General features: G+C 39.6%; 1 protein-coding gene across 2 annotated transcripts in view; it reads right to left on the bottom strand.

Moving 5' to 3' along the window:
* Nucleotides 1-19,225, bottom strand: part of FNDC3B (fibronectin type III domain containing 3B) — a 339,247-nt gene that overhangs the window by 153,179 nt on the left and 166,843 nt on the right. For both annotated transcript variants that reach the window (XM_046002797.1, XM_046002798.1), the window contains exon 4: nucleotides 4,598-4,674. In XM_046002797.1, the coding sequence (XP_045858753.1) occupies nucleotides 4,598-4,674 (77 nt within the window). The remainder of the gene's footprint in view (nucleotides 1-4,597; nucleotides 4,675-19,225) is intronic.

The raw sequence follows: 19,225 nt of genomic DNA on the forward strand, positions 1-19,225 counted from the left end.
TTAAGCATTCACCTGCCTCCCTCTTCAGTTTTCTTCTAATCATGGACCATTCTGTATGTGAGCAGCTGGTATTTCAGCTCCGGAAATGCACGAGCAGGCACAGCACACATCCACACTCGCACTGGCAGAAGGTAATGTAACATAAAGCAAATATATCCATCAAGGCAGGCTCCGATGTTGACTCCGAAATCACATCACAGAGGGAAATAGGCCATGAACTTAGAAATGCCTGGGTTGCAATCCTGGTTCTACTCAGGACCTCAGTTTCCTCACATGTAAAGTTAGAGAAGTAAAGAAAGCATTTAGCAAAGTGCACGCCATACATAGTTAAATACTACCACCATCACCAGCTGCACCAGGACAGGCTGGCCCATGTTTCCCAGCTGTCCCATCTTCCCCTCTCCCCTCTCTTTTATAAAAGCTTTACTGAGATATAATTTACATACCATAAAATCTATCTTTTTAAGGTATCTCACTCAGTGGTTTTTAGTAGAGTCACAGAATTGAATGACCAACAGTTTCATCACCCCCTCCCTAAGAAGTACCATAGTCATTTTCAGTCACTCCCTAAGACTCTCTCCCCCAGCCCCCGGCAACAATTAATCCATTTCCAGTGCCTGTGGATTTGCCCCTTCCCGAATTATAAATAAATGGGATGATACTGTGTCTGGCTTCCTTCACCTGGCATAGTATTTTCCAGGTTGATCCACATTTTAGCACTAATCAGTACTTCCTCCTTCTGGCTGAATAATATTCCACTGTACGCACAGATCACATCATGTTTATTCATTCGTAAAGCCAACGGACATTTGGGTAGTTTCCATTTGGGGGCTATTATGAATAATCCTGTTATGCACACCTCAAAGTTTTTGTGTTAACATATGTTTTCCTTCCTCTTGAGTATACACCTAGGAGTGGAATGGCTTAGTCATGTGGTAACTCAGCTGAGCAAATGCTTAGTTTTCCAAAGCACTGTACCATTTTATATCACCAAATGCAGTATGTAACAGTTTCAATTTTCCACATCCTTGCCAACACTTTTTATTATTGATCTTCTTAACTACAGCCATACTAGTATGTGTGAAGTATATTTCATTGAGACTTTGATTTGCATCTCCCTGTTGGTTAACAATGTTCAGTATCTTTTCATGTGCTAACTGGCAATGTATACAGCTTCTTTGTAAAAATGTCTAGTCTGATCCTTTGCCTATTTTTAAATTGGGTTGTCCTTTTATTCTTGAGTTGTAAGACTTCTTTATATATTCTAAATACTAGTCCCTTCTGAAATATATGACTTGCATATATTTTCTTCCATTCTTTCAATCCCCTTTTCACTTTGCTGATGGTGTGAAAAAGTTTTGATCGAAGCACATAAAATTTTAATTTGGATGACATTAAATTTACTGTTTTTTTTTTCTTTAGCTGCTCATGCATTTAGTGTCACATCTAAGAATCAATTGCCTACTCCAAGGTTATGAAATTTTACTTCTAGTTGTATAGTTTTAGCTCTAACACTTATGTCTATACCCCATTTGAGTTAATTTTGGTATACTGGTATGAAGCAGAGGTCTAACTTCATTTCTTCTGCATTTGTATATCTGGTTGTCCCACACCATTTGCTGAAGAGACTATTTTTTCCTCTTCTGTACTGTCTCGGCATTCCTCTCTCTCAAAGGCGCATTCAGAGAATTTCAGTCTTGTTAGGTACACATCCCTCTGATCTTACTACTTTTCCAACTACCAGGTATTTCGTTACTCCACTTGAACCTCCAAATCTCTGAAGCAAATCTCTGCTAAATTCCCTTTATTTCAGCTTGGCCAGTCACTTACCTTTAAAAACATTTATCAAGTACCTATTATGTACCAGGCAGTATTCTAGATTCTCAGATATAATACCAACGAGGCACTAAGAGTTCTCAAGGATGGTTATAACATTGTATTGTACTTCTTGCTGGAGATTGGGACAAAGCATCAAAGATGCTGAAAAAAACAGAACCACCATTTCTGTGTTGGAGGTTCTTGAAAGGGTCACACTGAGGAGGGCCATCTGAATGAGAAAAATGACTGAACTGTTAGACAAAGAAGAGCTCTGGAGTATTCCAAGAAGAGGGAATATAATGGGCAAAAAAGTATGTAGTTAAGAAAATGCCAGATATATCCAAAGGACAGAAGTTTAAAGTGGCAACAACATAGACCAACAGGAAAAGGTGACCCTTGGAAGGAGAGCAAAGTTAACTATTAAAAATCCATCTACCATACTAGAGAACTCGAACTCTGCTTTGATGTGATGTACACTCAACTCTAGATCTGAACAAGGGCATCACATGTATTTGAGGAAGAGAACTGTGGGGATACAACGAAGAATTGAACTGATACACACAGGGACAGACTAGTGTTGGGCAATTCTCAAACTATGTCCAGCTGGGAGGAGAACTGGTGTGGGGGACGCTTTCTTCCCACAACTACGTGACAAAACGTACTTTGCTCCTTAGATTTCTTGGTGTTAACAAGCCTCCTAAGATATTTCACACCGGGTTCCACCCTCCTCGTTTCTTTGAAGGATACATGTCATGAGCTTTAAAAAGATGTTGTACAAGCATTCTACCAGTTTCTCAGTTTTCCTCCATATTAATAGTCAGTTTTACTCAGATACTTCACAGTCAGATATCATTAAAGAGATAGTGCGATCACTGAAGGTCACGTGGCTCTGGGCCCATCCTCTGATCCAGGAGCCCATCTAAATGAGGTTAAATACATACCTTATAGACTTTTTTTTTTTCCTCTTTTCTCCACTCAGAATCCAAATGATTCCACTTCTACTCTTCTTCGAACATCCTCTAGCATTTTCTGCCATAATTCTCAGTTGAAAAAGTGCTTCGCTATGTTTCCATCATCAGTTTTACAAAAGTGAGTTTACGGCTCTGCTATTAAACCCTTCTGCTTGGATTTTCTATAGAAGTTTTTATAGACTCAGAAATATACTACAGTATAAAACGTCTCTACTTTGCCTAGGACTCCTAATAAATGTTTTGCGATTAGTGCAATCCCAACACCACCAGCAAGAAAAAGCCCACTGCTGCTTTTCTTCAGTAGAATGTCCCAACTTTCTAACTGCTATTCCTCAAATGGGCCTTTAGTATAAAAGGAGGTGCTATTTCTGCTATCCCAATTGTGAGAACTGTACTCGGGTCAAAGGAATGAAACACTTCCTTAAAATAAATGAGCAGGAGACATAATGGAATTCTACATTCCTTGTTCTTTTCTGTTAACTGACTGGTGACGTGAACGGGATCCATCATCATGTGTCCTGGCTGGAAGGGCCCGCTCTGCACCCTCTCTCCTCCCAGTGATTCTTATTTACAAAGGTAAAACATGTAAAACAAGTCATTTGTTTTCAACAGTGGGGAGACTGGCCAACAGTCTGGCTACTCAAAAAAAAATAAGAAAAAAAAAAAGATGTCAAATTGGCTCATGTAAAAGTAGGGATGGAAAAAATGAAATTATAGTGGCTGCACTACGGCTCAGACAGTGAAGAAATGGCTAAGTTTTAACATCAGAGGAGGATAAATCTTTGATTCCTGCCTGCACTTTAGCAATTTTCCTATGCAGCTGCCAAATTTTTTTCACCCTAGCAAAATCATTAAAAACTGAAAATTATAGATTTTTAAAACCACTTCAAAAGCAGACAGAGGGACAGAGAAAGAATAGAAAGGGAAAAACTCTAAAAGGATAAGCCAGAAAATGTTAATGCCATGATTATCTTCTGTGGGTAGTAAAACTATAAATATTTTCTTCTCTATTCTGTCTTTTCTGATTTTTTCCTAAGGAGTATAGAATGCTCTTATAATCACAACAAAAGAGCAAAATGGGCAAAGAAGGGAAAAAATAGTCAATTAGGCCCTTGGAAAGGAAGCTGTCCAGGGAGAGGGGCAGGGAGTGTTCCTCGTACACTGAACACAGGACAAAATGAAAGTAACGTACAGACATCCACATTCCAGGCACCCTGAATACTGTAAATCCTGTCTAGTTTAGCCTTTAACATTTTTCTTAATCTTTCCAGTGTACCTCTGAAATTGCTTTTACTCTATTAACTGCTACTGCTGTTTTCTTATGAAAAAAGTCAAATTTCAGAGAAATTTAAGTACAAACAGCCAAGTTTTGACATCACACTCAGCAATTCACCAAGCCCAGGGAAGGCCACAGTACAGAGAAATGGGACTAGAATAATAAAGAGCCCTCCCCCCACTTTGTTTTAACGATGTCTCCTTTGGTATTTTTACCAATTAGGTCTACAAATTCTTTTTTTCCCCAGAAAACTGTGGTACAGATGGAGGAAAATCTCTGCGGCACAACCAAGTGTGAACACACCTTGGCTGAGGACTGCCTGATAGTCCTACTATGTATCTCTCCCTCTGGGTCTCTGGCAAGTCAAGAAGCAAGACTTGGGAAGGACCATGTGGCGCTACCAAAATGATGACAACTCTCAGGTTACCCTAACTCAATTAATCTTGAAATAAAATTTTGAAGCCTCAACATATACTCTCTTGGAACAACGACATTGCCCATAGTGAGTGGAGAAGCCTGTCCTGTGGTTTACCTGGGAGATATAACCTGGAGGCACATGGATGGGAGGAATGGATCCATTGGGTGACATCATGGGAACTTCTGCGGGTCCTATGAGAGACAAGAGTGAGATATTAGCCACTGAAGACATACACATTATTTAAAATAATTATTGGTATTTTTAGAATTAATATATTATCAAAAATGAAGAGAATTACTTTGAATATTTTCTCTTCAATAATTGGTGTATCATGCCTAACAACTGAAATCATGGATGAAAAAAATTCTCCAGCTGTATAAATCAAGGATTAAAAAAAAAAACAAAAACAAAAACAAACAAACAACACAAAACTATGAGCATCTTTATAAACATTTAATGATTCCCAAAGCCTCAAGTTCCATAAACCAAGGCTGCCCAGTAAGAGTCATTTAACAAAGTAGGGCAAAATGGTTGGGTTTTTCTGCCTTAAAAGAATGTATTATTAATAAATGCTTAAACAAATAAAAGTTTAAATATGTCCAATCTCCTCTAGTTTAAAAAGCTCCCATACAATTTGGGTTTATAATTTTCATTTCAATTATAATTTTCAGTAAGTTACTATAACATACCAATTATCTGAAATAGAAGAAACCTTTAAAATACTCCAAACGAATTTGGTATGCCTCTTACATTATTAAGGCAGGGGAAAAAAAGATCGAATTTTCAAACTAGGCATAATTAGGAAGATTCACGTCAAATTTTCCTGGATTATTTCAAAATAAAGCATTCAATTAACAAGGTGTTAGTTTCAAAATATTAAATTCAATAAATATTAATCCCATGTCTACAGCAAACCAAGAAGAGTAAAACTCAGTTACCTGAGACATAGTTTGAGTTAATATTTAATTACAAAGAAACTGATCATCCTAACATTAAAATCAACTCCTACCACCCTTCCAAGGATCCTATGATTAAGTGGTTTCTCTAGACATGCAAGGAGCTCACAGTCACTGGGTTTCAGTTTGGTACCTGGCTCCCCTAGTTAGCAACCACTGTCCCTACGTCAACCCGAAGCTGCCTTTCTAGTCTGAGATGCGACTTCCTGGCTCCAAGTGCCCTGCATTGTTTATTTGCTTTCTCCTAATGTGTGTTGTGCTGCCGGCAATTAAAATTGTTCGGCTGTAACAAAAACCGAGAAAAACACAACTCTTTTCTTGGCAAAAGAAGACAGATCCCTTCCCCAAGTGCTGCATTTACACTGTTAGCAAAAGGCCACTTTCCCCTCAGAGTAAAATCCAGTGCTCTAACGCTTCGCAGGAGAGGACTGGTGCAGGATGTGGAGGAGACAAGGATACCGGGTGCCTATCAGCAGGTCTGCAAGTATAGGGGGAAAAAAAACCAGGGCCAGGGCAGAAAAGATGTGAATATTCCTATAAAACTCCTTAAGACTAGAGTTCACTCCAACTCCAGGGACAATACGAACAGCTAAACTACCTGATAAGCTCTCACATATACAATACTCTCACATGAGAGCAGTCTCTCTCACAGATTAACATGCTGGTAATCAAATAAAGCAAAAGACAACAACAGGAACAAAAGAGGGGGTAACCGCAGGACCTCATTCTATTTTGAAGTACGATTTAAGCTGATATATTCACCAGCCACTGAAAGCGCTTTCCAAATCATCTTCCAAACTCATCTTTCTTGTCAGCCTCAGTATTTTGGCCATAGCCATTAAGACATTCAGGTATTTAGCAAGTATTTTTACTTGATCTGACTCACTTTAAAAAATAAAAAAATAAATCAAAGGCAAGTATATCAGTCTTAGCCCGAGCAATACCTGTGAAACCCGAGGGGTCAATGCACCCGGCTCTAGAAGCAGGCATTAAAATCACGGCTTCCGCCTGGGTTTCGGTCCCTAGCTCACTATTCACGCTGGTTGTGTGGCCCTAGACCATTCTCTCAGACTTTCTGAGCCTCACTTCTCAACAGGTGCACATGAGGATAACAATTTTTACCCCACCAAATTGGGTTTAAAGTTCAATAAACATGCAAGAAGTGTTTTAGAGCACAGCACAGCACAATAATCGCTCATCAAAATGTTAGTGATCTTTACAGTTTTTTTCATTTTCTTCATAACTTTTTTGCTTTTTCTTATTTGTTACAATTACAAGGAGTACAATTTTTTTTTTTAATAGTTCATGTTCCTGTAACCCAGAAAATCAACTAGTACATGCTTCAGACAATATTGACTTAAGAGGCAAACCTTGCTCATAGCATAAATGCAGCACAGACGCAAACAGAAATGATACCATCTCCACAAAGTATTGCTTTTCAATCACCAAAATATATACCAGGCTAACAGTCTCTTAACCCCAGGCATGACCCCTAAAACTGTTAAAGTCATTTGTATAAAATGCTTTAAAGCATGTAGGACAAGTGAGTGATTTACAGCCAGAAAATGTTTTCTTCCTGGCCTTGATTTCAAAAGTAGCCAAATGACTTTAACATGCTTGTTCCCCCTTCCTCATGTCACTGTCATCAAACCCTTTCAAAGGGCATTGCGAAATATATAGTGATGGCTCCTGAAACTCAACTGTGCCTTGGAACCCTAAGTTCCCTCCTTTCTGAAATAAACCACTGCCCCTACAGGCACTTAGGAGTGGAAAAGCTAGCAAAATGAAATCCATTCACAATGGTGGTAGAAGTAACTGTTTCTCTGAATTCTTACTTCCCAGTGAGTTAGTTGATTGCCTCTGCTCAACTCTTTGTGTTTGAGAAGCTCCTGATCTTATTACAACTCTTCCCTAATTAAAACAAACTTCTCTTCCTAAACTTCTAGGACTTTTAGGTTTCTTTTGATTTTTAAATCAATACCGTTTAATCAACACACAACACTTAAATAAGCCTCTTAGAATATGGTGAAAATGTTCTCTTCTTGTTCAGACTAACAATTGAAATATGAGGTGGGGAAGCCACATAATTTTCTCAAACAAGCCAACCTCCTCTCTGACTTCACTGGGAAATCACTGAACTATTAAACTTGGGGGAGGGTGGGGGGTACTTTAAACCTCTGAGGTATTTGGAACCCCCCTTAATTAAACACTTGTGTTACATATAGGTGGGTCGACACAGATATATGGATACATAGATTAAATAATTTGAAAACAAAAGTAAACAAACATATACTTCCAAACTACAGTTAGATTTCTTTCTTTATTGAGAAAGTAATTAGGAAGCAAGCTCAGCTAGAGTTCTTCCGCAGACAGATGAAAAATGTCACATGCATGATTTTTAGGATGGAAGCAGAATGCTTGCTAAGAACCAAGTAACTCCATGAAAAAAATGTCTTGAGAAATTTGATCAATTTCAGGTTTTAGCCTATGACTTCGAATGTCAAGAATTCCTTTTTGTCGCTGAACAAGATGTGACACAAACAAGAACTATGACTGTTTATAGTCACTAAAAAATTTAACTGTGATGTAAGTACAGGGTCTAGTATCTTAAAATGCAGCTAGCATTTGTTAATGAATTGATTTTTCATCTGCTTATAGCAAACTTTAAACAAGAAAGGTTGGAGAGCAGTTTAGTCAATCAACAATAATTATTGCAAAGATGCTCGGACTTTACTCCCACATCAAAGAGACTGCAGGAAAGCCCAACAGTGCTGTATTTTTAGGACCACACATGTCCATGGAGAGCTTCTGAGCCCCTGCCAAGGCTGTGAGTGAGGACATTCTGCTTCACTCGTGCTTCTCCTCCTGCTACCATTGACCCCCAGAGCTCACACACGTAGATAATCCATGCTCTGATGCTAAACTCAGAGTAGTCACCCATTCTGGGGGCAAGGTAACTAGTTTGGCTTGAGGTGAGTGTACAAAGGAGGGTCAGAAATCTGACAGTGGTGGAAAATTAGAATACAGGGTATAAATTACCATTTAAACTGGCTTTAGGAAAAGACTAGCTATAAATAATTACACCACAATTTTGGACAATTTTCAACAGTATTTTTAAAAGCTTAGTATTCACCAATAGGTAAACAAGCAGTGAATAAATGGAATTTATTAGTGCATTTGTCTACATATGGGTACTTGTGTGTCCAAATGGCTATTTGCAACAACAGCCTTTAATAGCAATGGATCACATTCTTATCTTGATACTTAAATATTTCTTATCTTGATTACTTAAATATTATCCTATTCAAAAAAGATGTAAAGGGACTCAGATGACAACACTGCAAGATAAAAGAAACAGAAAAATAAAGCTAAGGCAAAATAATGATGTGACAAAAATCAAAAAAACCCTGTAAAAAATGACCACTGTGTCTCAGTACCCAAAAGAGACATTCTTGCTGGCAATAGTAATCCTAAACATATTATAATCCACAGCTAGCAGGTAAGCAGATGATTAAGAGTGTAAGAAACTCTCAAAACAAATGGTCTAAATAAACGTGCACTGTGCTGTCTGCCATGACCCAAGACTGAATATGAAATGGGAGGTTTTCAGATCAACCCGGTGAATTACTAAAAATGAGTCCCCAATTATTGATGGTGACTCCAGACATGCAGACAAGCTAAGAGGTTGTATAGGCACTTTGGGAAACTCTGACATTCTTTTCCTTCATTTATTTTTTTGATTATTCAACACTGACTAATCCCACAAGAGAGCTAAAAAGAATACAAAGAAATAAAGCAGGTCCTCAAAACCCAAGTCCTGATCTCAAAGAAACTTAAAATCTAGAGCAATGTATCCCAGATTCACCGGGAATGTTTCTTAAAATCCAGACTATTAAACTCTACGTCCCACAGCTGCAGGATCAGAAAGTCTGGGACAGGTCCCAACTATTAGCATTTCTAGCAATTTTTTAGGTGATATACTTGCTGCTAATGGGCCATACTTTGATAACCTCTGACTCAGGGGGTTACAAGATGAAAAGCACCCATTGCTAACATCATACCCAATGGGTAAAGATATCTCTCCCCCTAACATCGGGAATAAACAAGAATGCTCACTTTCACCACCACTCTTCAATAGAAAATAAGAGAAGGCGTCCAGATTGTAAAGGAAGAAGTAAAACTCCATCTACTCACAGATGACATCATCGTATATGTGGGAAATCCTACCGATTCCATTAAAAAATTACTAGAGCTAATAAATGAATTCAGTAAATTTGCAGGGTACAAGAGCAACACACAAGTGAAGAGTTTTTATACACCATCTTTAAAAAGACCGATTCCATTTACTACAGCATCCATAAGAATACCATAAGAAATAAATCTTACCAAGGGGTGGGTCTGTGGAAAACTTACACCCTTAAACTACATTACTGAAATAAATTAAAGACCAAAAGAAGTGGAACTACAGAACACCTAAATAAAGACACAGGATAACGACTGAATAATGCTGGCAATACTACTGCAAGTGACCCACAGTGGCAATGTAACCGTCATAAAGTCCTAATGGCCTTTTGGGCAGAAATGGAAAAGCTGATCCTCAAAGTCAATTGCCAAATGCCCCAAACTGACAAAAAGAATGAAGCTGGGTCTCTATCTGACATCACCTACAAAAATTAACTGAAACTGGATCAGAGACCTGAATATAAGGCCTTAACACATAAAACTCTTAGAAGAAAACAGGGTACATTTCATGATATTGAACTGGACAGTGGATTCTGAGATAATATCAAAAGTGCAAGCAAAAAAAAAAGAAAGAAACATAGAATTTGTTATCAAAAATGAAGACTTTTTGTGTGAAGGACATTCTTAAGAAAATGAGCACACAAACTACAGACGGAGGAAAAATATTTACAAATCATGTACCTGATAAGAGACCTGTATCCCAAACACATAAAGAATTCTTATAACACAACAAGAAAAACAAACAACTCAGTTTAAAAAATAGGCAAAAGGCTTGAACAGACATTTCACCAAAGAAGATGTACAAACAGTCAACAAACATGACATGTTGAACGTCATTAGTCATTACGGAAACAGGTATCAAAACCACAGTGAAATGCCACTTCACACCCACTCCGATGGCTATTCTCAGAAAAATGGAAAGTAAGTGTCAGGGAGGATGTGGAGAAATTGGAAATCTTATACATTCCTGGTAGGAATGTTAAATGGAACAGACCCTGTGGAAAGCAGTTTGGTGCTTCCTCAAAACGTTCAACATAAAATTACCATATGGCCCATCAATACAACTCCTCGGTATATAACCAGAAGATTCAAAGAGAGGGACTGAAATACATAAACACACATGTCCGCAAGAGCACTACCAACAATAACCAAACGATGCAAAGAACTGAAAGGTCCACTCAAGGACGAATGGATATTAAGATATGATATAATGCAATGAAATACTACTCAACCATAAAAAGACATCAAGTAGTGATACATGCTGTGTGGAGGAACCTTGAAAACGTTAAGTAAATGCCAGACACAAAAGCTCACATGCTGTATGATTTGATTCCACTTATATGAAACACCCAGAATGAAAAAACAAGAGACAAAACTCAGATTTGTGGTTTCCAAGGGCCAAGGGGTGGGAAGGATCTGGAGAGAAACTGCTTACGGGGTGCAGGGTTTCCTTTTGGGATGATGAAAATGTTTAAGAATAGAAGTAGCGATTGCACAACACCATGAATTTACTAAATGCCAACGAATTGAAATAGTTAACTTGATGTTATGTGCATGTCACCTCATTTTTTTTTAAGATGATGAGCATATAACCAAAAAAATGGAGGGGCGTCTGGGTGGCTCAGTCAATTAAGAGTCTGCCTTCAGTTCAGGTTGTGATCTCGAGGTCCTGGGATCGAGTCCTGAGGTGAGGCTCCCTGCTCAGCAGGGAGCCTGCTTCTCCCTCTGCCCTTCCCCCTGCTTGTGCCCTCTCTCTCTTACTTGCGCTCTCTTTCTCTCAAACAAATAAATAAAATCTTTTTTAAAAATTAAGACAGGAAACCTGGAGTTACTAATAAACTACCAAAAAGCAACGGAGTATAAATCTCCTAGAGCACATCTTCATTCCTTATACATCTGTATTTGGGAGGATGCTATTTCGAGAAGCTGTGCTCTGCAAAGACCAGAAGATACATTCTCTATCCCCAAAGGACTGATAGTCTAATTACAGGGATACAGACATATCAACAAATAAACACAAGGAGGCATTTCAGGCACTGTCTAAATTTAGCAAAATTTTAAAAGACTGTCATCCCATGGACACGTTAGTAATTACAGGAATGAGCGTTTATAAGGTCCTTTGGATTTACTAGCGTAGTTTAGTTGTTTCTAATTTTACTCTCCTTTGGGAGAAAGATTCATTGTTCCTGAAAATGTTGCTGTGGAGTCATTTTCCCTCAAGGTGTGATTTTCATATAGAGCCCAGGTAGGGAAGGCGCATTTCTGTGGCTCTGGTAAGCCCGTCTCTCTGACCTGTAAATACTCCCTCCTAAAGGCATCCTGCCAGAGAGGAAACAGGCTGGGAAGAGCAGAATCCAAGCACTGTGAACAACAAAAGCCGGGAAGCTAGGGAGGCCTGGGTCTAAGTGAACCTCACCACTTTCTAGCACGGCCTTGGCCAAGTTTCTTAAAATCTTTCTGACGAGCACTTTTCCCACAGACCAGGGCCTGTTTTCAAGAGTTGCTGTTCTGAGGACGGCAAGATGTGATGTATATGAAAATACCTAGCACAGTGCCTGGTCAAGTCATGGAAGAAAAATACCGTATGAACAAAAGGATTAACAGTGTACATTCATTTACCACAGAGACAAAAGAATTACAGTCTCTCAAGTGAGCAAGTTAACTATTTTGTTCTTGACACTTTTTCTTCCAAAAACATGTTCTATCTTGTAGTTTGCAAACAGTATCCTCCATTTAAAAATGTCATGCATTCAAGATAGACTAATTATGATTAAAAAAAATAAGAACCAGGGTGCCTGGGTGGCTCAGTGGGTTAGAGCCTCTGCCTTTGGCTCAGGTCATGATCTTAGGGTCCTGGGATGGAGCCCCACATCGGACTCTCTGCTCAGCGGGGAGCCTGCTTCCCCTTTTCTCTCTGCCTGCCCCTCTCTGCCTACTTGTGATCTCTGCCAAATAAATAAATAAATAAAATCTTAAAAAAAAAAAAAAAAAAGAGGAACCAAGTTTGAAAAAGGGAAGGAAGGATGCCTCTCCATGATTATCTACTTCCCCATCCTAATCTAGCTGCCTTTCTCCCAAATTACCTGTTATCTTCCCCTAATTTCTAGGAAACCTTAGAAAGTTGGATGTGCCTAGCTTTCAAATGTCCTGAGACAGCTCTAAATCAACGGATCAGCCCTCGTTTCCTGAAAGTTGATCCCTCTACAGGTCTCTGACATTGGCTTTATTCCAAGAATTTCTAGTCTAGCTCAACCATTGTCCTTAAACTAGCGAGTGACCATAACAACAAACTGCCTAATGACTGAACACTGCTGATAAAATCTGCTGGATGTCAACCACTATACCAAGAACCAAAATCAACTTACGGAGAGAATTCGTAAATAATGGGTCACTGCCTCTTGCCTCTTAAGCATTTCAACATACAAAGTACCCCCATTTTAGTTATCAAGCCTGTTTTGCCCATTTGAAATGTAAGTCTCTCCTTTCCAAATATTTTGCCTGGGACTTGTCTCACTCCTTAGCTGTTTTAAGGGCATCAAGAATTAGGGAATAAGGGTATAATTCTCACATGAGACTAAACTTCCTGAATCCCAATTTACTTCAATTTCAATTGAGATATCTACCCAATCTACCTTATCACACTGTTTTAAGGCCTACATGTTAATAAAATCCATATAATTACAGTGTGATCAGAATGCTCCACTTATACCTGCTGATATTTTATTGAATTCAATTCAATAAACCCTTATCATAGAAGATGCTACAAGGAATAAAAAGCCAGAGAGAGGATTTTATAACAGCTATGTTAGCAATAACTACCATATAAATAAGCAGCAACTGCTTTATTAGAGGCCAAGAGCTCTAGAGCTAGACAATAAAAATTACCCACAGGGTAGAGAAGGGAAGGATACTGAAAACTCCCAGTGATCAGAAGTGAAGAGGGAAGGAAGTTGGTGAATCCATCCACAACAGGAATGATGATCAGACAGTTTTAAAAAGAACTTGATTTAAATTCAAGGCTTCAGAAATACAAACTAAGATTGTCAAAGACATCAGGTACTATGGGAGGCCAGTAACACAGCCCTCAACTCCTGATTTTAGAACTCTCGACTGCTGCTTGTTCAGTTCAACAAACCCTTGCTGAACCCGATCTAGTTGCCAGGCCCTGTGCAGGATGCCAAGGACACAATGACATTGAAGAGAACAAGCACTGCTCTTCTTAATTATGGAGAGAATGGCATGCAGCATGAGTAACACACAGGTGCACAGCAGTGTACTGGGGAGGGGAAACCCCCAGCCTCGTGTCCTGCTTTCCGCCCGAGGCTTCTGTGACAGACACTGCGTGTCTCATCGTGGAGTCAGGCACAAGGCCCAGATGTCTCAAGCAGCAAGGACTCTGGTGAAACTGCAATCCAGCAATCGAAATGATTAAAGAATTAGGCAGAAGGCCTATGAGGACTAGTTTGAGAAGTTGCTCTCTGGAAACAAAACGAAACAAAAAACAAACCATGGCTTCACCGCTGATGCGAAGCTGGACCTCCCAAGGTCTTGGGACCCAGCTTACAAGCTTACCTTTATTGCCTTGTCCAAATTCAGAATTCACCATTCTACCAATGAAACATACTCACTCTCACCCTGTGAGTTAAACTCTCTAAATGAATATCAACAGCCAGCCTGTCTTTGATTTTTAATGTCAGGTTTTAATGGCAGATAATCCATGGATCTGCTTATTTATACTTCAACCAGAACCATATAAACTTCAAAGCTCTCAGGAATGATACAAAGACAACTCAATACTACGAAAGGGCTTCTGACATTTTTTCTTAAAGGCTCTGCAAATATTAGCATCCAAGTTAAAATAAAGGGATCAAAAGGGGCACCGAGCCTTTATTTCAAAGGCTTCTTCCCCAGCGTATTTCCTATTAGGCTCATCAAGGGCATCTGAGAGGCCCTCGCCCCGCCCCCACTGAGTAAAGAGGGACCATTTCACCCAACTGCTGGTATTCCAGCTAGTAACACACTCAAGAGGGAGTTACCAGGAACACGGAGTCAAAATAGCTGAGCACAATTCCAGCGGAGCCCATGGATGGTCTTGTTGAGGGTAACAATTCATTATAGCAGAGTATTTTACATCTCATTCTAAAGGTCCTCAAATAAAACACAAACTGCTGTTTTTAAAGAAAAGAACTGGAAAAAAAAATCTAAAGTCTGTTAGTTTTGTAAGGTAAAGAATCGGAAAGATTGTTTGTTAAAAGCTGATGGCTAAAAGGGCAACTAAGCAACGTGCCAGCAAGAATGGGGGAGAATGTATTCACTGTGGTCCTGAGTATTTCAATGGGGTTGCCTTCCTTCTCTTGCCAGCTTTCTCTGCAAGAAGGTTGTAAAGGGGAAGACGGATGAATAAAAAAACATTGTCTACTCTTCCTCTCCAGACCCCCACTCCCTGCCCATCTGGCTGGCCACAGGCCCTCTTCTTCCAGGAGGGACAAAGAACAGTGAGCAAAATGCAGAACAGCAAACAGTTATTTTCATGACAACTTTGTGAAGAAGTGAGGGGGCAAATGTGTACTTCCTATCCTATCTGGGCTCTGTTTCACAATTCCAAGGTCACACTCTAGAGGGGCAAGTCTGCAACCGCTACCGAAATTATTAACCAGACAATATGTGACTGCATTCCTTGCGCTGTTTGACCCCATTCACCTTACAAGGAACGAACATTGCAAACATCGCCCACCTGAGAGCTGAAGTACAAGTAATAACGATGTACAGCTCTTTCCTCAACATATCATTACTCAATATACTGAGGAGAATGCAACTGTCCATTGCTCTAATGAGGTTTACAAAACAAACCAGAGAGGATTCCTTCAACTACTCTCTGGGTTGGCTCCTTAGCTGCCCTTGCAGGACTGCTGGCCATAAAGGAAAGCCTCTGACAATATTCTACAGGCATTTTATTGACAATATGCCACCACAGTTTACTAGCTCAGTTCTTTGAACTCATGCACCTCAAATCTCAAGGCAAGAGAGAACGTCTGAGATCGACGGAATAGAACCACCTTTTTTTTTTTTTTTAGGCACTGGTTATTACGGAAACATAAAAAGGGGAACTTCCTGTTAGACACCAATGACAGTTTACCTACCTGATGTCATCTTCTCTCCAACCTAGGAGGCCACACTCACCCACAACCACCCAATGTCAGATTGGAAATGGTCTCTCGTAACCAAGCCCAGCAATCTTCTGAAATTAACTTAATTTTACAAAAGTGTTTTGATTGCTAATAAAAATTCTCTAAACTGTCCAGGAGCTGGGATCTAATAATGGGTTTTGAAATGACAAGCTCAATTTATAGTTCTAGTCTCTGCCTTACCTAAACCACAGAGAGGAAGCCAGGAAAATAAACGAGAGTTCCTATAGACCAGCCAGAGAGTTCCTATAGACCAGCCACGATGACACAGCCTGGCGCTTTTACTCTTTTGTTTGTGTGGGAAAAACAAAGGGCAGACTGAGCACTGACAGTAAACAACCACCACAAATAGGTTAGACTCTTTCATTTGAAGTCTGATCAAAGGCAGTCAGTAAACACCTCGGGGTAACTGTGGGAAGGTTGGGTCACCCTAGCTAGCTATTTTTCTCAGCTGTAAAAATGTGCTGACATAGTTATTGTTCAAGGGGCAGCAGCCTGCTTTATGGCAGAAATACTTTCTAGTCCTGGCACACTGGCTCCAGAGAAACACTTCTACCAACAGGCTACAATTTCACTTGTAAATATCAACCCTCCCTTCACTAAGGGGACCTGAGACCAATGAAGACACAGGGTCCATGCTTAGGGAAGAAGTTATCTGGAAGGTCTCCTCGCTGATTCACCACCATATTTTTTCCTAAGCTAAAAAACCAGCAGGCTTCTCAAGAGAATGGAGATTCTTTGTTTTATTTTATTTAAATTTTACTTTAAAAAAAAATATTTATTTATTTTAGAGAGAGGATGGGGAAGGAGAAAGAGAATCTCAAGCAGACCCACGCAGGACTCGATCTCACGACCCTGAGATCATGACCTGAGCCAAAATCAAGACTTTTAACTGACTGAGCCACCAAGGCACCCTGAGAATGGATATATTTTAAAGTGAGATCATCCAGTAACTGCCAGTCCTCCGTTTGCTACTCAAGAATGGCCAAGGCTATGCTTACACCATATTAGGATAGGTAGGAAAGGGAGAAGGCAAAATTATCAACACGTTAAATAAAAACAAAAATACATCCAAATGGGAATAACCACAAACAGATATGCATGATATACAAAACACGAGCAACTCACAAATTCCTTCAAGGTAAAAATGTTAGGCCTGTACCCCTCCAGGTACCTTTCCAGGCACTCCTACTCAGATTGAACTGTGAGCATGAATTTTTGTCTTTTTCTCCATCACTGCCTTTAAGAAACCGTTGTTTTGTGACTTCTCTTCCTCCTGATTTCACCTATAAAATAATATGTGTGTGTATATATATATATATATGCCTGTCCTGAGGTTCAACAAGACACACCTTCAGCCTTGTACTTATCAAGGAGGACCCTGTTCACTTTTAGATGACAAAAACAATGCCAAAATATCTGATTAAAAACTTCCTGGCCACAGATAGTAGGACAGGTCTGTTGCACGATGTGTGGCCAGAACAAAGGGAAGAGCAGATAATGAGATAATGGGAAGGGTTTGGGGTAGAAAGTTGACCTTCTCTTTGAAAAGAGGGGAGGCTCTAGACAGATAACCTAACGTGGAAGAAGGGGTGAGGAAGCAGGAAGCGAAAATAATCTTGTGGACTTGGGGGCTGGGGTGGGGGTGGGGGGGTGGATAAGACTACAAACCAGGCAGAAAACCACACTCAGAGAATATATGGCTCCAATTAATCTCAACAAATTGTTTTCCAATTCAATATGACACATTAAAAAGTCTACCGTGACAGCACATTCAGGATATTCAAAATGGCAACATATAAAAAGCATCACTGGAGGCTGGTCCCTGGTTCATTTCAGCTTTTGAATGGCATTTTTAAATGTTCTTCTCTTCAACATGTCCCCCCTCCCCAAACCAAGTAGCGCTCAGTAGAGATATGGGATCCAATCTGGGGGGCATTGAGCAAGTCACTTAACTGTCCATGTTGACTGCCTCAAACGCAAAGTACAAGAAAAGGAACCTAATAAATCCTATGCTTTTTTGAAGAGTAATATGCTGCATGGCACTGCCGTCATTTCTGTCTACGCTCGCCGATTCTAGAAAACAGCTGTTAGTTGACAATCCCTAAAATCCTTCCAGCTGTGAACCTCAATGTGAGTACATTAGAATCCCCAAAACTTTTGAAAATGTAGATTTCCAGGCCTCTGGCATCTGCTTCCCCCCCCCCCCCTTCGGGCTAGCCACCTCTCTCTTCCTCCCCACCTCCCACCAACTGCACACGCCAGTAATTTTGACATAAGTGCTCTATGGACCAATCAGAGGAATAATGTCCTAGAAAGAACACCATAAAAATAAATAAAAGGAAGAAAAAAATCAACATATTCAAGATCCTTGAGCACATCTCATCTATACTTACTTTAAGCAAAACTGGCTGAGTCTTAATTTCAACATAATGTTTAAAAGTGAAGAGGGAAAATAAGGCAGCAGAGTTCCATGAATTTTATCCCACTGCTGGGTATTTAACTCAATATATTTCAACTAACAAAGATGACTATAATTTGATAAAAACTAGTCCTCCCGTTTTAATAACAATAAAGCAACTATCTGTATACTTCAAGGCAACAACAAAATGGCCACAGGATTTCTATATAATATAGAATAATAAGCACATAAAAAAGCAGTCTCTATGATCACTGCATTCTTTTACAGGACTACTGGCCACCAGTGACAGAGAGTTTACCATGAAACCCTACACACCTAAGAAGAGGTAAACAGAGCAGAAGGATAAAATCTTTATAAAGATTTTGACAGCCCAAATCACAGAAATCAGAATTCCCCTGGGGTAGGAAGAATCCAGTCCAGTTCCCCATCTAAGAATTGAACTGCTAAATAAACTCTCTAGCAAGTGCCTAGAATACTTCAAGTAATGCAGAGTTCACTTCCTCAAAATGCAGCAAATCCATTTCTTAGCAATCTTAATTGATAAATGGGTTTTCCTTTGTTAAAAAGAAAACCACAGGCCCAAAATGGCATCACTTAGGTTAAGGCCCCATATTGGTAAACCAAGACTTAATACCTAACCTAACTGCAGTTTCAACCCCTCAGGAATATAACCTTTAACCAGTCAGTCAGGAATTTTCTGGTCGACACCAATAAGGTAATCCATCACAGGTCTCTTTATCCCCAAAGGAAAATGATGTAATCCACCTACTAAAACCCTTTTGTCCCCAAATGAAGGTGACCTCACCTGAAATAATCCTTTTTTCTGTTTATGACTCCCTTGTCTTGGCTTTAAAAACCTTTCCTTTTCTGTAGCCCTTTGGAGTTCCCCTCTCCTTGCTAGAGGGGATGCTGCTTGTTTCATTAATCAATTAATAAA

Source organism: Meles meles, chromosome 4 (genome assembly GCF_922984935.1).
Source record: "Meles meles chromosome 4, mMelMel3.1 paternal haplotype, whole genome shotgun sequence".
Lineage (NCBI taxonomy): Eukaryota > Metazoa > Chordata > Mammalia > Carnivora > Mustelidae > Meles > Meles meles.